This window comes from Anopheles marshallii, chromosome X, assembly GCF_943734725.1.
Source record: "Anopheles marshallii chromosome X, idAnoMarsDA_429_01, whole genome shotgun sequence".
NCBI classification, from domain to species: domain Eukaryota; kingdom Metazoa; phylum Arthropoda; class Insecta; order Diptera; family Culicidae; genus Anopheles; species Anopheles marshallii.
Genome location: NC_071325.1, coordinates 18,118,289 through 18,141,311, shown reverse-complemented (window position 1 = coordinate 18,141,311; position 23,023 = coordinate 18,118,289). Strand labels below are relative to the sequence as shown.

Here is a 23,023-nt window from a genome sequence, read left to right as displayed (position 1 = left end):
ACATGTTACGCTATAGTTCTGGGCCTTCTATGATCACGGCCTTGCAAAATTTTTTTTATTGGGCTTTCCTTTTTTTGTACCTAGAGGCTATTTTTTCTTCATTTTTGGATAATATAAAAAATGCTTAAATTAAAACGTGGAACGCTTCGTAAACCATGTTACGTCGAAATTGTGTTGTTTTCTTTTTTTACGCTGGACTATGTCTATTTTGTATTACAACCTACTTATTAGAGATCCGCTAGGCAATGCAACGTAGTAGAAAATCGGGGTTAATGAGAGAATCCACAGGCAGCATTTTTCGTCTCTTATCTTATTGTAAATATAGTTCAAAGTTAGTGAGAGGAAAACTTCGCTCTACATTCGTATTCTCAGTGGGTTGCGTTGAATAATCTATTTGTGGCTTGATTTCAGTCACAGTTTTTAGTCGGCGATGACATGAACCGCTGATGTTGGAGTACCGTGAGAGTGTGATCAAATCGCACTACGAATTTAATTCAGTCTTGTGAGAGAGTAACACAATTGAACGTGAGTTTTCGCGAAAGAATAAAAGTAGTAAAGTGACAAACCCATGGTATAGTCGCAGATCAATGATCATTTTTATCGTCATTAATTGTGCCACCTATCATACTTGTGAACTATTTGTTCAAAGACGGTGCTGCCCGGTGTGAGCGTTAAAATATAATAATGCAATTAACTTTTTAAACTGTTCGATGGTGATCGCTTTTGCGTAGTGTGTGTAGAAAAACGTAAGTGGTTTCGTATGTATGTCGGGGTTCAAACGGAATTCTGATTTTGTGCCGTAGCTATTTTAGGTTATGTGATGCTATGATACCGTTTTTTTATAGAAAATCTTTTGACACATGTTGGCGAGCTTCTAACTGTAGTTCAAATACTTTTAGGTGTGTGACTGTAAGGCATTTTTTACTTTATAGTCCATTAAGATTTTATATCGACACTCCCTGTTTGTTCAACAATTTTTGTTCAAGACATTGAATGGAGTGAACAATGAACTTTATGCTTGAGTTTTAGATAGCAAATAATCTCATCAATCAAATCACAATCAATTAGTGTTATACCGTAAGAATATAACAACACGATCAACAGTATTGTAAAGTTTGGTGCTCACCTCAATAAAATAAAACATGTGATATTACTTCTCGAAACGAGAAACGATACATGTTGAGTGTTGAGTGTCGTTCAACTCGTTGAACGATGGAACAAAATTCATAAATGTTCTATGACACATGTTATAACGTCATTCTACAAAAGCAATTTCGTTCCTTTCCAAAAACAAAGGAAAAATTTCGATTACATTACCATTGCTTCCTATGAACTGTTCCTCCACAGTATCTTCCTTTACGGATCTTCCGAAAAATCCTATTTCTAACATTTTACATGAACAAAACTAGGAACGTTTCTTATATTTCTATCGCATTGTATTGTTTGTTTTGTGAGGAATTGTAAGCACTACCGCAAGGAAAGCGAAAGGACTACCGCAAATGGAACGAATGTTACAGATATTAGAGTGTTACAAAAAATTACGATTATCTTTGTTCTAAACGGGGCCGCATATGGTACGAAAACAGCTTTCAAGGGCGAAGGGACATAGTGAGGCGTCTGATATTTTCTTTGTTTTAGTGGAATGGTTTATCTAAAGTTAGTTTCGTTGAATATTGACTTGTGCACTTCCCAAAGAGATGTTAGAATAAACCTCACTGACATACAACAAAACATTAATCAATAAATACTAATCGTTAAACTTATAAGACCATGACATCGTTTCGGACTAACTCTTTCATTTAGCGTAAACCTTTCTTTTAGGTTATTGAAATACATGTAGCTAGATGGAATGTGCGCATGCTTCAATTTCTCTCTCTGAGAACGTACACGGTGTTTTTTTCGCTAAAATTAAACCGTTCATTTTGGGTTGTGAGGAGAAATGACTTATCTTATTATTTTATATCATTTGCAAAATGCCTACATTGGTGTAATCATTAAATAGCAACTACCTAAAAAATTTAGTTTCTTAGCAAATTCGCCTTAAAATGTTTCTTTCAAGAAGGTAAACGATTGCGCACCATAAGAAACGTTGAACACAAAGCTGAAGATGTGTGAGCATGCGCGCATCGTGGCAAACTGATCTAGTGAGAAAAACTGCGTGTGTTTTGGAAGTCGTATTTTGAGGCCAACGGTTATTTTGGTGCGTACGCAGGATAGATTATCAAACTAAAAAAAAATGAAAATCAAGCAATGCTAATTATAGACAAGGCAGACGGGGTATTAGTAGCATTGCAAAGGCGATAAATGAATAGTAAATATGCTACAAGAGCTGAACTTCATAAAATCATCTACAGTTTAGCAGACCGTTATGTTAGAACTTAAGGAGTATTCTAAAACACCATTGTTGAATTGGATTTCACCACGTTTGATTTTTGACTGTGATTTTAATTTGTGCTAGTTTTAGAATCTTCATCATACCAATCAAGCACGTAGCCATCCTCAAATAAAAGCAAACTAAGCTGTTTTTTAACACGATCATAGAATCGTTCTCTTACGACCAGCTGTCATAGTTTGTTTTACTATTTATTTTTTTATTCCAGAAGGGCGGCTAGGCCCTATTGTTCATAACTTTGGGTAACTTAAGTCTAAGTCAGTCTTAGCGTATCTAAGATTACCTTGATGTGCTACATATCATGACTTTGTTGTACCCATAACAAGGTAATCGGTACAACGAAAGAGCTCTCATGCATTTATATAAAGTATGTGCATGTTGTTAAATAGAGTGTTACAGTCAACTCCATGTTACCGAACATTTCGTTATACCTATTTGATTCTTAAATCATCTTCATTTGTTGAAATCTTGAATGCTTATAATGCTTCATAATGTTCTTTGGTAAATCCTACAATATACTACAGGTTCTAACGATGTCCTGCAGATTTGAAACAATTGGACCACCTCGCAATATCTATGTCTTTGCAGTATTATCTTCAAACTATTTGAAATATTTTTATAAATTTGATTGAAGCAAAAAAAAAATAAAAAACCAGTAATGCTAAAAGACCACATGGATTTTCCCAAACACTGTGCACTGCAAAAAGGAACGATAATCAGTCATTCATTTTAATATTGATTGTGAGTTACCAAATTTGAAGTGAAACATTTATAACGAATCACTTAAAGTCACAGAAACGCTATACATTTTGCTCGTACGTGAATCAGTTTAAACCATGAAATTATTCTATTTGATACGTTAATGATCGCAGCAATTTTTATATCATTATGTCAACACTAGTATAATTGCTGAAACCCATGCTGATCCTTGCTTTCACAAGAATACCTTTCTTCAACCGGTCGCAAATACATGCCAGATACATGAAAATTCTGGTCAAAAAGTCTACAATCGTTTAATTATGTAGCTTGAGCACCGGGACCAAGTATTGTCTCGCTCTACCTGGCCGATTGAAGCGGTCTTTAAGGAGTTCAATAAGAGACGAGTCAATTACGCCGGGACATATTCAACAGCTAATGTTATTCTCACAGGAACACGAGCGTTCCATATGGCTTCACCAATTATCTGCAAAGTTTGGAACAGTTTGGTTTAACCAATTCAGACAACCACCATCACTCTCGACACCATCCAGCAACGATAATACGTGCCCGCCGTTATTACCACAACCGCAATTATTACAATAACCCATACTATCGTTGAACCTAGATCGGCCTCATTTTCAACACTTGCTCTATGTTATCAATATATGCGTGGTATCAGAACTAAACTAACTGATCTTCGACCGGCACTAATCGGATCCTGTTATGACGTCATTATTGCCTCTGAGACATGGCTATATGAATCCGTACCGTCATCGCTCTTTACTGACGATAACTTCTTTGTTCACTGCTGTGACCGTTCAGCATATAACACAGTATGCTATAGTACTATATACTATAGTCTGGCAGTAAGCATATAGTACAGCTACTAAAGGAGGTGGCGTCCTCATTGCGTGTTGGACGAGGCTTACAACGTCGTAAATACTCGTTTTTGACCCTACCTTGGAACTGCTGTGGATTTTCGTCCACCACAAGGGGCTTCGTCTCTTGATTGGTGTCATATACATCCCACATGCATTAAACAACAATACCTCATTACCCGGCGGTCTGCCAACCAAACTTCATACACAGTTTGGCAAGTCGTCAGATTATGGCATAGTTTGCGCCTGTTGTCAATTCCTTACAAAAATCGGTCGGATGGGATCTGACGCGGTTTAGTACGTGTAGTTTGAAAAGTGTCAGGCTCAATTCCTAACATAGGCGAATTGATATACCATTGCCATTACCATTCAATCAACCTACCATTGCTTGGTCTCGTGCAGGTGATTTCTTTGTCCCTGCACCTATTTTTTCTTCGTCGTCATACCTACGTCATTTTGATGGATTGCACTAATCGAAACTTCTACAAATATCGGGTATAAAGAACACTCTCGAAATAAAATTTCTAAATTTTAATCGATTTTTCTCAAATTGAAGTTTACAAAAATGATCCCTAGTGTCATTCTTTATGTCAAAATGCTATGTCCTTTACGAATCTGTACAGAATGATACAGCCCGGTACCTGCATATTTGGTAAATACAGGCTAAAAGCTTAAGCTTTCTAACATAGAGTATGATTTGCCCCAATACTGTTAACGTCAATGCTGATCAATTCTGCATGATAGTACATGCGACTCTCCCTATATGCTGTCACTCCTCCTTTTCTCCCCCCTTCCCTACCTGGGCGGACAACACTCTTCGTTCTATTCGCAGTGACAGGACGCGTGCTCTCCGTCGGCTTCATAGTTTTTCTACCAACTATAACCCCTGTATATTCAAATATGTAGCCTCAGCTTCCCGCATCTACAATCGTGCCAGATACTCCCTCTATTTTAATAGACTCTAATTCCGCCACTATTCTCACCCAAAATCCTTTTGGTCATTGCTTAACTAAGTTCGCAAGACCTACTTCCTTACTTTTGTTATGGCGGCACAGTCTCGGCGGATACCGATGTCTGTGCTCTCTTCACGGAGCACTTTTCTGGTAATTTCTCTTCTCCTGCGATCGGGCAAACAACTACAACCGCTAGTACAACTGCTAGCTAGGCAGACAACTACAACTACGTGTAGACAACTACAACTGCTGCTAGACCCTTACCAGTTCATTGTAATCTTTTCATTTCTTTGGTCGTCAACAACGACACTGCTCTGCTTGCGATCAATAAACTTAAGCAATCTTTTTCTCCTGGGTGGTAACCCTGCAATAATCTTGTAAAGTAAAAATCTTGCAGAAAAAATGTAGCTCATTGTTTGTCCCGTTACTTGCTAAATTATTCCACCTATTCTTATCCTTGTCCATATTTCCCTCGGTGTGTAGACGCTATCTACACGGATTACAAATCCGCGTTTGATCGTGTAAAATCGTTAATGTGATGTGAAAATCGTTTTTCCAATCTCATCAGCTGGTAATGCTTTCTCTCTTTCCTTATTATCTCGTTTTCTCGTTCCCGCTATCCTCTGCACCTTTCGTATGTCCCAGATCAATTCCAGCTTAACCGTGTCTCGTTCACCGGACCTAGGTGTTTGGTTCGAAAGTGTTCTCACTATGACGCATCAGATCGACACCATAGTCAGCAAGATATGGAGGACGCCTGGTCTATTAAATCGTATTGCTCAGGATATTTCTAATCCACTGTGTCTGAAGACACTGTTCTGCTTGCAAGTTAGGTCTTGGTTGGAGTTTTGCTCGGTAATTTGGGCGGTGATTTTTTGTATTGAGCGGGTGCAGAGATGCTTCACCAGGTTTGCGGTCCGCAAATTCCTTTATAGTTCCTCTGCTTCCCTGCCTCGCCAGGGCCAAGACCAGATGTCGCCTGCTCTGTATTTAATCTCTCGAAGACCGCCGGCTCCAGTCACAAATTATATTTGTTACTTCCCTCTTGCTTAGTTATATTGATGCCCCTACGTTGTTGTCCTCAATTCCTAGCTATATTCCAAGCCGTTTTCTCCGTACCCGCCCACATTTAATTATCCCCAGATGTCGCTTTTCTGTCAGTCGCGCCGATCCTCTTCTACTTGTACTGCGTATTTGTACTCCTTGTCTCACCTCGATTTCGTTCGATTTCCACCTCTCGTTGTCGTCTTTCCGATATCTTCATAGATCTTCCTTTGCATAGATCTTCCCTTTCCTTTCCTTTCATTTGAGTTATCTTTCTAAGACTAGTTAATTATCTTTAGTAAGTACACTATAAGTAGCCTGTTGGCAGATTTCATTTAAGTAAATAAATAAATAGGTGAAATGTGCTCCTACTACCGATATTGGGAAGAAGTAAACGTACTTTACACACATTTACTATGTTTTACATACATCTACCTACATTTTACCAATATTTCACAAGTTATGTTCAGAAATTTTTTACTGTCTTTAAACTTAAAACACTCAACAAAGGTGTACAACAACAGTGAACAAAGCGAGCCGTGAGTAATTGTGTCAAGGGGTTTAACTAGTTTTAGCTTTGAGTATGTGTAACGACTCCCTTCATTTGACTTTGGTATTTTTTTAAACTAAAAAGAGTTCGATATGTGCTTCTATATTTGTAACTAGTGTAGAGAAATACCAGGCGTCTCCATAACGCTTTCATGTACTTGTCATTAGTTTAGTCAAATACCAGGCGTTGCCATAGTGTTTCATACATTTATTTATAACTAGTTATTGTAGCCTAATAACAGGTGTCACCGTAATATTCTTAAATATTATGGTGCAATACCTGTTTTTCATACTAAATTATCAGAGTTGGTCCTGCTCAATAAAATAAAATTCTGCTCATCGGCAATTCTGATGCTTATTATGATTGGTTTATGATCCCTTCAACCAGTTTGATTTTTGTGTTGCATATGGTTTGCGCATTTGGAGGCTAAACTGCTGTTGCACATGAGCTGCTTAACTGTAGTTCGCTAGATATAGAGAAAATATATCAAGTTATACAAAAATTGCGTATATCAATAACATGTTCATCAAAAATCAAAAAAGCGTATTTTTTAAATATATTTCATGAAGTGAGATTTGTCTAGCCTCTCTCAACGAGCACATCGAACTGTTTGACTGAAATAGTAATGTGCATTATTTGAGATTTACAATCAAAAATATAATCACAAATCTCAAAAATCTCCGCCAATACTTTCACCTCCTCTAATTTAACATCCAATCCTCCTCAAAGAAATATAAGCTTCTGGCATTTTTAACCTGTATATCTATGACTCTATTGATACTTTGAACCTGCATGTACCATATCGAATTCTCCGTGCTCGTTTTCCTTTTGTTGTAGTGAAACAGTATAGTAAAATATGAATGAGGAATCTTATCTGTCTTTTTTACAGGTTTGAACCACTATCGTATATCTGTTCATCATTCATTCTATTTACATGCTTTAGGTTTAGCGTGTCAAATCTAACATAACACGTATTGAATACGTTACAATGAAATTACATTTCATACATTGCACGTATGACAACATAACATAGGACGAATATTTTTATTAATTGGTTTTTCTTTTGGCTCTTTCATGGCACAGGTTTCTACAATTCAGTGAAAATTATTTCAATACACAAGAAGGTGGAATATGCCAGTCATATCAGCATATTCATCTAGTGGCAGTAGATACATTCAGCCGCCTTCCAGTTCATTAACAAGATCCAACTACTCCGATCGCATATATTATTCACCATTACTGAGCAGTAATAAGACATACAGTATTAGCAACAGTGGTCTTTATCGCAAGAGTACTTATCGTTTTGATTCACCGTTTACGTCAACTACCTCATCTCCGCTTTATCATCGACGTGAAGAACGTGATTATAGCAGCAAGAATCGTACAATCAGCAAAAATTCAGAAGTCACATCTGATTGTCTTAAAGCCACTGTTGATACCGACGATCCCAACACAAACGGTAATATCGATAGTATAAAAAACAACGAACGCAGAACCACTAACAGCAACAGATCCAGTAGATATTCATCGACGGTCAGCAGTTACGGTATTATCCTCTATTTTGAATTATTCAAACTACCTTACCCCATTCTGCTTCATTGTTTTATAAAATTTAACGATTGTAATGGATGTATGCGAAAATTTTTATCATCACTAAATTTCGTGTCAAGAATTGATCATAATAGCATCCTATCTATATTTTAAATTGTTCCTGTAAGATTTGCATCATCTTGCATTATTATAATTTTACCTTTCTATTCGATTTTTTTATTTAAACCTACAGCACCGACCAGCCTACGAAACAGTGGTAACTACGTTTCGAATCTACGTAACACAGCGTTAAGTGGAGCGGAAATTTATCAACGCTATAGTATCTCTACTTATAAACCTTCATCAAGCGTTGCGTCACGCATAACGCAATCGAGTTTAAATTACACCGGAAGCTTACAAGAAAATTCCAATTTGAACAAAGACTCATCGCTAGTTGTTTCTCCCGAAGATAGACATCATTATAACAGCAAGGTAAACATGTTTACTAGTTACACAATATATAAAATAGATCATTGACGTGAATTATAACTCATATTTGTGATACACCCTTACAGTGTTTGTAATCAGTTTCCAAATTAATTCAAAATGTGTAACGCAAGGTCTGTTGAATATACAGGTCTCGTAATAGGAGAATTTTGGCAGCTCTTGGAATAATAATGGGAATGACGGTTAGCTATCTGAAGCGTATACACCGTGTGTTGCTTGTGTGTGTCGATTGCTATTCTCAGTACAGGGGGTAACCAAATTACACCACACTACAGATATTGACGATCAGTGCAGAATCGCGTTTGATGAATTTTCATGAAATGATTAATTGGACCAAACAATACAATTAAGCATTATTTAGAATTATTAGCAAAAAAGCATAAAAATTATGCTTAATCAAATTCGAAGAAATTTTTCAAAAGTTGGTTTTCTTTATTGCATAACTATCAATCGTTCCAATCGCTCATCTGTAACTGATCTAAAAATTCTACTTCACTGTTGGTACGATTGCGTAGTGGTAGCGGCACCAGGTTCTTCTCTTCTTATTTTTTCGGCACAATAACCGCTGCTGGATTTCTGTGACTTTACTTACACGAAGCTGGATAGTCAATCCTGCGTAAGGGGGATTGATCCGGGTGGGATTTTCTTCCGGTCCGTTCGTGCGAAGTCCGGCACCACTACCATCATGCCGCCCCAAGAGGTAGTTGTTCGGTACGCAACACTGACTTTTCAGCTATTCAGTAAATAAAAGTGCCGTTTAATCAAAAGTAGTTGAAGTAGATTGTATGATAAACAGTAAAAGTGCCAGCAAAGGTAAAATTTATAAAAAAAATGCATCCATGATCATGAACTGGGCAACACCACCAAGGACTTAATTACTTACATACTTACTTTAGTTATTAACTAACTTATTCAAAATAGCAGTTCCATCGACTACACAATATCAAAAATTCATGGTACATACCTGATGTAGTTAGCAGCAAATACATTAAATACTACCTATAAATTTGTTTTTTTTTTGTTGCTTACACTTTTATACCTTCACATAATATAAACCTATTGTTATAGCAACCTAACTGTCTAGGAACGCTATTAATTCTTAATGTTCTTTTTTTTTGTTACACATATTCATTATTTCGTACCCTATCCCAATTCATATTAACTCCTGTCCCATTTTGTCCGTTTCATGGAAATGGACCTCATTTGCGCCATTACACAATCTCATCAAATCACTACGCAATATTGATTCGGAGAAAGAATACTCCCAATGATTAATACCAAAAATCAATATAAAACAACAAATTGAATACATTTTGCAAAAAACAATTTTTGAAATATTACCGCAAACATTATCATTCGTCATATGTCATGAAATCCTTAAACATCACCGTAAACGTGGAGGAATCATTCACGCAGGCTACAATCAGGTTACGCCCCCCAGCTTCGGCGCAGAACTTGACAAATGCAAACAGCAAAAACAAATCAACCAATGACAGTTGTAAACTAGAAGATTCAGTTGTGACGTCAAAACCATCGGCTTCAGCGTTAGTGACTGCAATTGTAACGACCGACGATTTGGGTGACGAAGATGTCGGCGAAACAAAAGTTACAGCAAACGATGGGAAAGAGCTTCAGGTCACAGCCACGATACGCATAAAACCAAAATGCGGTACAAGTAAAATTCCGGATAAAGAAATAAGGAAAGAAAGTGGAAATAACATCCCTGAAAACAGAAGTGTAATGAACGATAGCAATGTAATCGCTACTAGTAAAGCAAACAGCAGAAGCAGCATCAGAAACGTAAAGCGTATAAATGATGACGAGTTTGAAGAAGAAAACCAAAGTAAAACGAACAGTTTTCATAACTATCAAACGGTTGACACAAACAATGATAAAATCGTGAACAACAGCAATGACCATGGATATGAAAAGAAGGCTTTGGCAGTTAATGGCGTGAGTCACGCATCAAACACCTATGCCCTTAGCACCACGCAAAATGAATACAATGATTCAGAAAAAGAATGCAATATTGATCAGGCCATGAATGTAAGTAGAACAGCGCTTAATAATTTACTTAACACTAATATTTACCATAAGGTTTTCAGAACGTTTATGCTCCTTTATACAGATAAATTCGCAGGAACAATTCGCAATCGCAACTCACCTTTGTTCTGACGATCATGCAAAGCCTTACATCACGAGGAAAGTGTTTTCCTTAATTCACATTCCATTGCATAAATAATAACTATTCATACTACGTAGTTTACCCTACAACTTTTGATAGATGGTCAACTATTTCACATAAATCACTAAAGAGTGTAAAGCTTTCATTACAGATTGTGTTTCTGTTTGATTGTGTTTACTTTCTTTTCTCAATAGGTCGTAGCATGATTGTACACATTTGATCAAACATTTCCTTTAACTGGCAAACATCATTCGAAGTGGTACCTTAGAAATACATTTTTTGTTAATAAACACAATTTTATATTCATGTTTACAGTACGTAAAGTAAACGTATGATATTGTGGTTTTGACTGTTTGACTACATATTAACATATTTTTTAACATTATACAATATACAATTGACGCCCACACGTACTACATAATGTAAGGTACATTCCACATTCGTTTAAAGACATTTCCTTTTCCAAACAGTGATAGGTCACCGTACCCGGGTGTGCTCGGCCACAACCATGTATTCTATTATTGTTTTGAATTGTTGTTGCTTAAATCTGAAGCGATTGAAAATATTCTAGATTAAATGACAAAATCACTAAGATTGGCAACTCGCCGTCAACATCTTATGTTAGTAGTTTTATTTTTGTTAGAAATGCCAAGACCATATCTAGTTATTTTCCAACGTAACCGGATAGTCAGATCTAGCTACAGAGAATCGGTCCAGATGGGATTTTTCCTCGATTCTGTCGTGTGAAGACCGGCGTCACTACCAATACACAACCGCTTTATGATCTTGAAACACCAGTTATAATTTTATCATTGAAAATCAAAAGGCCTATAACGTATCCTTCGAAAAATCATTTAATTTGAAAAATTATTGAAGAATCTTATCTATAAGAAAACCAACCTGCAATATAACATCGCTAGACATGTGAGTATATTCTAAAATGGTTTAGTATTCTCACCATACCTTTTCATGTCAATGGCAAAGTCATTTGTAACTCAGAACCTGCAGGACATGCAATCGAGATGCTAATAACAGTAGGTTACTGGCACAATATTACAACTTTTGAAGTATGGCCGCGTGGGTAGCTGAATAGCTTATTGCATAGGCGTGCTGTCTACGTAATAAAATGACCTATTAGCTCTTAATACCAAAATAAAGAAAAAATAATATGAAATGATGGATGAATCAGGTAAACTTTTCATTTGTGGCATTTAACTCGGAGTCTTTCCATTTCTAGCTAGGCCTGGTTGTCTTAACATAACTTGATAACATGTCGTTGGAAAGTCAATCTTGCTGACGATGGACAGTCCTAGTGACGTTTGGTACCGGGATTGTCGGGTGAGAATTCTGTGCAGCTACCACTACACAAGCAAACATCCAATAAAGCAAAATGACTAGCGTTTTTCTATAATAAAATTATTAACTATAATAAAATCTCTATTAATTTTATAATGTATCCAGAAATGCAAAACACGGTAGGATTGCTAATAGACACTTTTTGAAGTTAAGTTTAAAAAGACTAAATCACAGCACACCAACTCTAATTTCGACTAACATAACAATGGGTCATACTCAAGAGGTTAAAAAAAAGTAATTTCAAGGTTTTAGATACGAAGTGTTTTGATGTAACAGTATAGCCTAAAATCCGTATACAAATACAAATAATACGGTTGTGTAAGGTATAGACCGATGCATATAAAATAAAACGACAAGTAGTCATAGGAAAAGTAATTGATAAGTCTTAAAAAAAAAAACCATCAAATACCTAAAATTATAAATAATATATGAAAAGCAAATAGTCTAAGGGAACAAGATTGTAGCACTTGATGTAGTAAGAACTTAAATATAGCAGGAACTTAAATGAAGTGTAGTTAAATGTAGTGTAGGAATGTAGGCTCTTGTAAAATACTAACAATATTTAGAAGTCAATTCGCATCTTTTCCAGAAATGCTGTTCAACGTTTTAACATTATGTAAAATGCGAATAAAATGCGATTACATGCCCCGTACACATGACGGACTTTCCGACTACGGGTAAATAAAGTCACACAAAGCCATGAATGGCGGGCCTAGACCTCTTAAGGTTGTTGTGCCGATAAAGAAGAAAATACTATTCTTATCTAGAATACATTAATTAACATACTGTATTATAGCAGCATTAGTACACAATAGAACAAAGCAGATATAAGACACATTACAATCATTGTGTGTTTCCTCTCATTATGGAAATCCTGCAGGTTGTTCCCAAGCTTTAAGAAGAACAATTGTAATGTAGTGTTTAACTACCGAGGCATTACTAAACAGTACACGTTCCCCAAAGCCTTTGTATATGTTGTCCATACCCAACTTAGCCCCTATGCGAAATGTTCCCCCAAAACATACTGTTCACACTCATGTACTTTATTTCAATGTTGTATTTCCATCCAGATGCAGACCGTCAGGCAAATGAAGTTTACACTGGTTTTAAAACCGCATTAGATCGTGTCCCCGATGTTATTCTCATCACCCAGCATGAGAAGTTGGAATTCCGCAATTTATGTCTGTGATCGTTCTACCCACGGAATGTGTGGAGTTTTAACATACTTGTTTTCAATTGTTATTCATATTTGTTTAATTAGTGTTCATTTGTTTCTGCTTTGCGTTGTCGTCTTTTTGTTTAGGATTCCTATGTTTTTTTATTTGAGTTTACTTTCCTCATTTTATATTTCTTATGCACTTTCTCTTTCTGTTATATTTCCCTCTTCGCTATAATTTAAGCTTAAAACTAATATTACGATTAGTTTTAAGCTTACATTTAAAAATATTTTGTATTTACAAATTTCTATATCTAAACTTAACAACTAATCTTGACATCCTGGCATAGAAAAAGATGAAAGGAATAAAGGATAATAATACTTATTCAAATCATAACTTTTTTTAACATACAAAAAAAACCAAAAACATCAATTCATTCAAACAATTAAGCATAGCTAAATGAATATAGACGAAGCAAAACGAATACAATGGTTTCAATCTAAAGCTATTTGGTTTAACTCAAGCTACACAATATATACAAAGTGTACAGTCGAATGTTGTAGATCAACATACCAGGGATTGTTCAAATTGCAAATGTTTATACGAAGGAGTGCTAAATGGTACGATATAAATATCACTCGACCTACGAATGAATTAACGACCTACTCGGAGTTTGTGAAACCTCCCAAGTTTATACGCATCCCACATGTTCTACATTACTTCACCACAATCGTAGATGGTGAGGAATCGCTTAAGTGCGCATGAACAACACCTTGTTTATGTTTACCGTACCTGTTGTTCCAAAATGATGATGAATCTATTTGAACCGTGTTAAGGACGCAAAAAATCTTGAAAACCTCGAATTGAAAAAAAATATGATGAACCTAGAATCGTGCAAATCCTATATTTACGTTTAAACGGTCAAGCCGCATAGCCAGTCTGTGCTACTGGGGAACAGTACAAATGGAATTTTCTCGCAGTCCTGTCTTGTGGGATCGATATGGCTACACCACCCATACCATTCATATCTTGAAAACCCTGAAACTTATAAAAACAAACTCTATTTCATAGTAAAACTATAAAATAAGTTATGAACTAGAATCTTGACTTCTATTTATAACTTGCTATTTTCCCTAACATCCGCTAGATTAAAATGATGGAAAATTAGTTTTTTTGTAATAACACAAAAATATCAACAACGGAAAAAAGTCAATGATTGATCTCAGAATACACTCAGTTTGCTTCGCATATGGAGATCTCTTTTAAATGAAAAAAATTGTGTTGTCCACATGCGTTTCTTTAACAGAATACACAACTAATTGTGTTTCATCGCTCCACACAATACTTCTAAGCTCAACATTCGCGTTCTTTATAGCAGGTTGGAAGAATAAATATGTTTCGTTTCGAAGGTTTTTTGTACTCTTCTACTTTTATTTCATCAGTTTTTCTTTGTTTTATTAGCATAGATACACAAACCACCCTAACCAAGCCTTTCAGTACGAAATCATTTCACACAAATACACATTGCTTTCATTATTCACTTCTTACATGTTACAAAAAAACTGGCTTTACTGACACATGTTTTCCATCTGGTCCGCTCACCTTTTCTATGCTATAAACGATTATTTTCCCAAGTCATGGAAGAGAACCTGCTAAATCGGGGGTGTTCTTCGTAATTAATATTCATTTGAAAGCATGCCATACAATCACGCATCCTCCATACAATCACGCGTGTTATACTCGCGAGGTCTACATTTTTGCCTTCAGCCCGTTATGCGCTTGTAACGGGTTGTCTTAACGGACGCCACGGATTGTATTTTATAATAGGGGTTTCCACAAGCTAAGACAGCCATATTCAATCTATGTAGCTGAGCTTGCTGCTATCTTTTATGCGCTGCTACTTACAAGTGCAAGTCCTCTGGATCAGTATTTTATATTCACAGACAGCCTTAGTGCTGTCGAAGCATTGAAATCCGTAGAGGTTATAAAGAGCTCTGATTACTTTATCCGCAAAATCCTGGATATACTAAGCCCTCTGTTTCGAATATCGCTTAACTGGCTGCCTGCTCATTGCGGTATGCTCATGAAGTATGTATTCGGACGCTTGTGAAAGTAACTGATCCGTCTTGTTTGAACCAGACAATTATCGAAAGTCATTGCCTTTTCTGAAAGGAGGTTACAAAGGTAAGTTTTCAACTTTGTACTTAACCCTGCGTTTTGAAGTTGTTGACCTAGTATATTTATAGATACAGAGTCAAACACCCCCTTGATATCCAGAAATACAGAGGCCAACATCTATTTACGAGTATGTGCCAACTCTATTTCTGTGACAAAAAGCTCTAAGCAAACGTTTGTACCCATATAAAACCAAACTGGGTACAGGACAGTTCGTTGGGTTCCAACCAGTTGTCCAGCCGAAAAAGAATCATCCTCTTGAGTAGCTTGCGCAAGCATGAAAGCAAAGATATAGGTCTGTATGACCCCTAGGCTTCTAAATTGCGACTACTTTCACCTCTCTCCGTTCTTGCGGAACGACATTGAGTTCCAACATCCTGTTGAAGTTGCTCAATAAACGATTCTACGTCTGGCATGTTTTGAAGTAATTTGCAAGTAACATTGTCCAGACCTGGTGAAGAATTTTTGCAAGAAGTAGAGCTAAAGAGAGTTAGACTATACTGAAGTGTGAGTCCATGATAGGATGAAGCCGCATGCTGTTTAAATTTTTGCGCATGAACGAAATCTGGACAGACTCTTACAGCAAATTGATAGAACTATTCTCCTGAAAATGTTTCGCTCTCGTTGATGAATGTGCTGTATTGCCTTCTTTTACCCATGCTCCACAACGAACTGAGCGAAGGCGGGAGGCTTTCGACGTTTTTCTGCCAAAAGCCTCTTTTTTTGCTTTAAGCAGATTTCTGCATGATCGTTTCAATGCTTTATACTGTTATAGGGCATTGGAACCATGACGTCTATTTTGACCATTCTCTTGGCTACGAATGCAGCTTAGCAATCTCTGTCCCACCACGAAGTAGGAGGTTTGCTAAAGGCCTTTGCTTGATGCGGTCCCCTTGTTTGGGCTTCAAGGACACACTCGTTTATACATTCAACGAGTTTGTTTTTATTCTACTAATGGATCAAAACTGGTTGTTACTGATGGCAGCGAAGCTGACGTTAGTTCACTGTATCTCGTCCAGTTGATATTTCTTGTCGGGTCACATTTAACAGTAGGATTATCAACCGGACGATTCCTACCAGTGAAGACCATTTAAAGCCGTTTACATCCGTTGCAATATTTTCAAGATCCCTTGTGATCTTCTCTTTTTCAATCCCGGCTTCTGGAGGGATATAGACAGATGCAAAAGATATTTCAAGATCGCCTAGCTTTACCTGTATTGCGACACATTCGATAACTTGTAGAGAGGGGAAGGGGGGCGAAAAAAGGGTAGATTTCTCCGAACACCAATCAACACCCCACCACCACGGCTATCCCTACCTGCAGTGATTCGATCTTGACGGATGATGTTATATCCGTGGAAGGTTACATTTTTATCAGGCGTAAGCCAGGTTTCAGAGACGGCTGCTTATGCTAGCCTGCCAGGGTTTTAAAAAGGGTAATTTTTCCAAGAAAACTTTCTTCAATTCCATTGGAGTATGTTAGCCATTGAAGCATTAGTTGCCCAATTGTACTAACGTACTCAGAGCGGGCCATTGCGTAAGCCATTGCTTCAGGGCGCCTTGTATTAAAGGACGCGCCATTATTACTATACTTTTCAGTGGCTCTGGGATGCCCAGAACTGAAATCAATGAATCAATCAAGCCTGACGACGACCCTTCAGCTTTTGCTGCAGCTTGGGTCGGGAATTGGATGCTGGGAAGAGGATAGTACTAGAAGGGAGCGTCTCGTCTTGCCGGGATTTAACTTTTATGGATGGACGGGCACTTGCAAGATAAGGAGTTGCCAGGGAGGGAAAATTTTTCTTCATTCTTAGAGAGGAAGATATTTTCTCCATGGGAGGTGTAGCCTTCTTTGGGGCCTTCCTGCGACGACGAATCACCTTCCTCTTCACTCTCACAACAACTTCGAGATAGTAGGGCGCGCTGTCTCCGTACTGGGGTAAGTAGTATCCTCCTCCAAGAGACGGATTGCGTTTTCGCTTGATGGGCCACCCATCAGAACCGAAGCATAGGAACCACGTGCCAGCTGATATTGAGCTTTTTTAAGCTCAGCCTAAGCCCTCTTGTACACCGGGCACGATTTAAGTTCGTGCTAGTGCTGATTGCACTGAACGCATTTGAATAGCGCTGCGGTGCATTCCGAGTACAAGTGCTGACCCTGACACTTGACACATTTGGTCCTTTTGCTTCAGAACGCCTTTGAGTGACCGATCTGGCTACATTTCTCGCAGGTAGGTACCCTGGGGACAAAGGGTCTTGCAATGGGGACACGAAGCCCCTCATACACGATGAAACCCGGTAGTATCGTTCCCTCGAAAGTGACTCGTTTTGAACGGGTCTCCTTATACAACTTCTTGCCATCTACGATGGAAGAGACCTCAGTCACTTTCACCACTGGTGTGGCAAAAGAACGAAAACCGCCCATTCCGTATTTCAGGAGGTCCTCGGCTGGAATGTCGAGATCTTCCACCACACCAGACCACAATGGCGTTCGCCTGTATTCGGTCGTTTACAACGACACGGTTTCTATTTGGGCGGACGCAAAGTATGTCCGACACTGCCGAATACTTTTTTGCAAGGACGATGCTATTGCTATCATGTCCAGCTCTTTTTTATCGGACATCATGAATATCGGAAATTCATCTGATGCGAGATCAAGTAGCTGCGGTGACACTGTCCACCATCCGGGGACAGGACACCAGTCGCAACGGTTTTTTTTGTTACATTTTCATCCTCTTGGATGACCGACTTCCCTTTTTATGGGTCACTGGGGTATTCCGGGGGTATTCATCATCGGATGAAGTCAGATCACCACAGAGATCGGAAAAGGATTTTTTTTGTAATTATTATTTTTAGTACTAAAAATAATAATTATTGGATAACAAAAAACAAAACCAATGAACTTATCGACTTACCTACAAGGAAGCAAGATATAAGGCACGAACAACAAAGGAAAGGGATAACAGGATAAACAGCACGATACTGCACTGGTAACTGGTACACTATACTCTTATTTACTATTACACTATTACACTCCTCGGGACATACCACATACCACCATACCACTGCTTGTCTGATAACTTGTTGTGGTTGTAGACAGAATGACAATCGCCTCTTAACTACATTCAAATTAAGTTCATTCGTATAAAAAACACAGTTTTCAAACACACACAAAAACAAAATAGACTTACGTATTGGCAAAACTGGCGTTTTCCTACATTTAGTCTTTTTAGACAGTGTTTGTAAAACCTACAAATTCAACTTAGACTATTAAAAAATAATAATGAGTATTTATCTATTATCAAAATTTCATGTCTTGATTTTAGTTTTGATTAAAAATATATCAAAATATATAGTGCATCACATAGAAATGTGTTATATTGCACATTTAAGTTATGTTCCTATTTTATTCTTAATCCTGCGTTATTATACATTAATTTAATTATTAATTAATTTAGTTATATGTACTATCAGTTGAAACCTTTTTTGTTGCTCTCTTCATCCATAACATAGCTTCGGCACAGTGTGGACTTGCACAACACTGTCAAATCATCACGAAATTACCATGACCAATCTACTACGGAAAAGGATACTTCAACATCGTCGTCTAGATTGTCCACGTCACTTAAACCCAGTTATGAGCGATTGTCGGACGCTAATGATTCATCACGCACCACTAAAGCAGGTAGAGTATGTGAAGTTAAACGTGACTCATCATAACATATACCATTTTATTACTTTGAGCATCTTTGAGTTCTACAGTACCTTTTTTTACGTAAAACTTAGCTGTCATTACGTAGTCGATGAAAAAAATGATCAATTTGAATTATATTTTATTTAAATTTTATTATTGCATCGTTAATCAGCGACATTTGTACTGTGGGGTTCAATATTCACAACACTTATCAAATTCAAGATTATAAAGATGTAACGCATTTTCCAATTGTATATAGTAACAGAACATATAGTTTGCAGAATAAATAAAATGTGTTATAGAGAACACACATTATAACAATAATCTCCCAGATCATTAAGGAGGGGGGACAAAGAGGGTTAGGGTTAAACAAACGCTTAACCCCTTCAACGCCGTGTGCTTGGTGATTTCCATAGAGCATTACCCAAACATGAGTTAATTAAACGTACTAATGCATATCGAGTTAAACATATTTGTATTTATTTACTTTCCTTATGACGTATCCTCGCCGTATTATCCGAGTCAAAAGATGTTACATAGTTTATCTTGGCATAATATGGTTTCATAACGAGTAATAAACACCTCTTCTTCTTCATCGGCACAACAACCTCAAGAGGTTTAGGCCTGCCATTTCTGACTTTCTTTGACATTATTTACCGGTCCTGTGGTGTGAAGAACCGTGCCACTAGCAATTGACCACCAAGCCGTCCTTCCTCAATCCTAATAAACACCTACTGTTTTAATTCATTTACATACAGCTTGTCCGTATAACTACACGAAAAACAATAAAGTAACGAAAAAATATATAAAAATGTAAGATTTATGCCAACTGTTTTATTTCAAGATTTAGTTTTTAAATTGCGTGAAATTTATAGCGGGGGCGACCCGGTATCGGTCGGTCTTCCGGTCGACACGACAGGACCGGTCCAAAATCCATTCCGGACCGTTCCCCCGTTAGCAAAATTGACCGAGTAACAAAAGAAAAAAAAAAACAGAAATAGCAGACTTATACATCTTGGGGATGTTGTGTCTGTAATGTTGTGTAAAGAAGAAGTATTGTATTTATTAAAAGTGTGGGCAATGACTTTGACTATGTCCAGAGAAATGCTAAAAATTTTACAAAACTACGTTTGGTTTATCCTAAGGTCTTTGTGGTTTGTGGAATATCGGGAATACATGCTTCATGAACTCTATGATTCAATGTCTCAGTCATACTCGCGAGCTTACATCATTTCTTCGAAGTCAACCATCAACCGAATTAGGTACAAACAAGGACCACCGCATACTGGCAGGTAAGTTTAAATAAATTTTCTCAATTGTACTAATTTCAACTAGATTTTCCGCCGAAACGGTCTGACAATTGTAACGAAAAAAAAAACTAGATTTTCTATTAAGACAATCGTGCTTTATTGTTGTCGACGTTCTTCTAAGCATACATTATTCAGTGTTATTTTTAATAAAATGTACGATTCAAGCTCATTCAGACGATAAATGCAATCGTATCAAAATTTGCTGTACAATAATTGAACATTGCAATTTGTTAATGTCCAATTGTGAACATTATTTTGTTAATATCCATCGTAGCTCATCGTCATCGTAGCTCATACGATTGCTTGGTTCGAATATAGTTTTTGTATTGATTAATACACATAAAATACAGAAGTGAATGGAATATAGATTAAAGATGGATTATAAGAAAATATAAAGAGTCAATTATTGGATTACTTGACCTGACTGACGTGATTATACAACATAAATGACCAAAAAATAAAAGTTACACAAAAATTGCTTTTAAAATGAAAGACAGACCGTTGGTTTTATTAACAACCAATACAGTAACAGCTACAAAGTAATTTTTTTTGTCTTTTGCTTACAGAATATACAAAATTAATTAAAAATATGTGGAGTGGATCACAACGTAGCATTAACCCGTCAGATTTAAAACATGCTTTCTCTAGCAAACACCGAATGTATTCCGGGTCAGCGCAACAAGATGCTCAGGAATTTCTAAGGTTTTTCCTTGATTCATTACACGGAGCATTGAACGTGGCTGTCAAGCGAGATCCTTTAGGTGAAATCGATGATGCAATGAAGTACGGGTCAAGTTTAGTTGAACCTTTTTACAATGTGTTAACGTATAATCTACCACAGGTCTATGTCGTCTTTGTTTCTTGCTAACCTAATTTGAAAACGAAAAATTTGCGAAAATATTTTTTTACCTTCTTGTTTTAGTTACAATAATTGCCCTGCCTTAGTTTCTTTTATAACACGAGATTTTTGAAAAAATGGATAATTAAAAAAAGTGTTTATTTCAGCTCATTTGCTGTATGCAATTTGCAATGGTTTTTTTGACTTATATTTTGAAGCTTAATATTTTCTCTAAGCCTTAAAACTATACGTTACCAATCAAGAATATGTTAAGCTTATCTTAGCTAATGCTCGAACAGCATCCAAACGCTGATAAAAATCCCTTTATTTTTTTTATAATAGCAGTTGATTGAATCTAAAGTAATCTATTTTTGAAGAAAAAAAATTATTTCGGCTAATATTAAACATTACTTTATTGTTTTTTTCTTACTTAAAAATAACAGAACACAAATTTCCAATTATCTGTTATTAATTTGATAAACTGGCATTTGATTGCTATTAACAGGATGTATGTTTTCATATTACAGCAGCCGGGTTAAAGCAGATATGCTTTGGGAATGGTATTCAAAAGCTGAAAATTCAGTCATAAAAGATTTATTTGTTGGACAACTAAGAAGTACTCTTAAGTGCACACATTGCGATACCGAGAGTACGATGTTCGATCCTTTCTGGGATTTAAGGTAAGTTGGTCTGGAAAAACAGTAATGGATTACATCTTAAGGTAAACTTTAAACCTTAATGTTTCTTTTGCAGTCTACCACTGCCCACAACAAATTCGCGATGTAAACTTGAAAATTGTCTCGAAATGTTTATAAAAGAAGAGATCCTCGACGGTATTGATCAGCCCACTTGTTCTAATTGTGAAACTCGACGAAAGTGCACTAAAAGCTTGACAATTGAACGGTTCCCGCGGTATCTCGTGATTCGTATCCTTTTCAAGGTTTTTTGTTTTTAATTTATTTTATTCTTTACTTTAACTACCACATGTGTTGTTGTCAATACTCCACTCAATTGTAAAACCAAATAGATCTAAAACGATTTTCAGAAACTCGATTCAGCAAACTAACAAATACAGTAGAATTTCCAACAAAGAAACGGGAACTGAATCTTCAACCGTATGCATCTGAAGATATTTCTGGGCCCGTTTACTACTCCCTGTATGGAATTTCGAATCACATAGGTAGTCTGCATAATAAGTTCAATACCACACTGTATTACTCACTAAGCTCATACTTTTAGGGTCTACTGCTGGTGGTCATTATGTAGCGGTATGCAAGCATCCAACAATTCAAGAATGGAATGAATTTAACGATAACTAGTACGTATTGTTGGATTTTCCCATTTAAATATCCCAACATCTATTAACTCACTGTTATACAGATGCTTGTACTAAATTTAAATTGTTGTATGATATGAGTATGATAAAAATATTACTTTTACCACGCCATTGACGAACATAACCATAACAACCAAAAAAACAAATTCGAAGCAACAAATTAATCAAGATGAGAAGCTTACTCGAAAAAACGAGCTCTTCATACAGCAAAGAAATACTATTTTATCAGCATCTATAAAACTGACTGTTAATTAAACCTTCTTTTTCATTTCAGCGTCAGCGAAACATCTGAAGGAAATTTAGTAACTTCGAATGCGTATGTTTTATTTTATGAACGAGCATAAATGATTCTGTAATTCTGGATTCTGAACGGCAAATAGTAGCTATTGTTGATACTTGTCATCTGGGCGAATGTCATA

General features: G+C 36.7%; 1 protein-coding gene across 2 annotated transcripts; it reads left to right on the top strand.

The window, feature by feature from the left end:
* The first annotated feature begins 7,647 nt into the window (after positions 1-7,647).
* Positions 7,648-22,948, top strand: LOC128707423 (ubiquitin carboxyl-terminal hydrolase Usp2-like). 2 transcript variants are annotated; one of them, XM_053802385.1, is made up of 11 exons: positions 7,648-8,062; positions 8,300-8,538; positions 9,970-10,599; positions 18,940-19,111; positions 20,266-20,412; positions 20,997-21,213; positions 21,796-21,948; positions 22,022-22,194; positions 22,296-22,448; positions 22,508-22,586; positions 22,879-22,948. In XM_053802385.1, exons 1-11 carry the CDS (start codon positions 7,648-7,650, stop codon positions 22,946-22,948), a joined length of 2,448 nt encoding a protein of 815 aa, XP_053658360.1. The 2 variants fall into 2 exon arrangements, with proteins under 2 accessions (XP_053658360.1, XP_053658353.1); XM_053802378.1 differs by having other exon boundaries at positions 9,955-10,599.
* Positions 22,949-23,023: the final 75 nt, after the last annotated feature.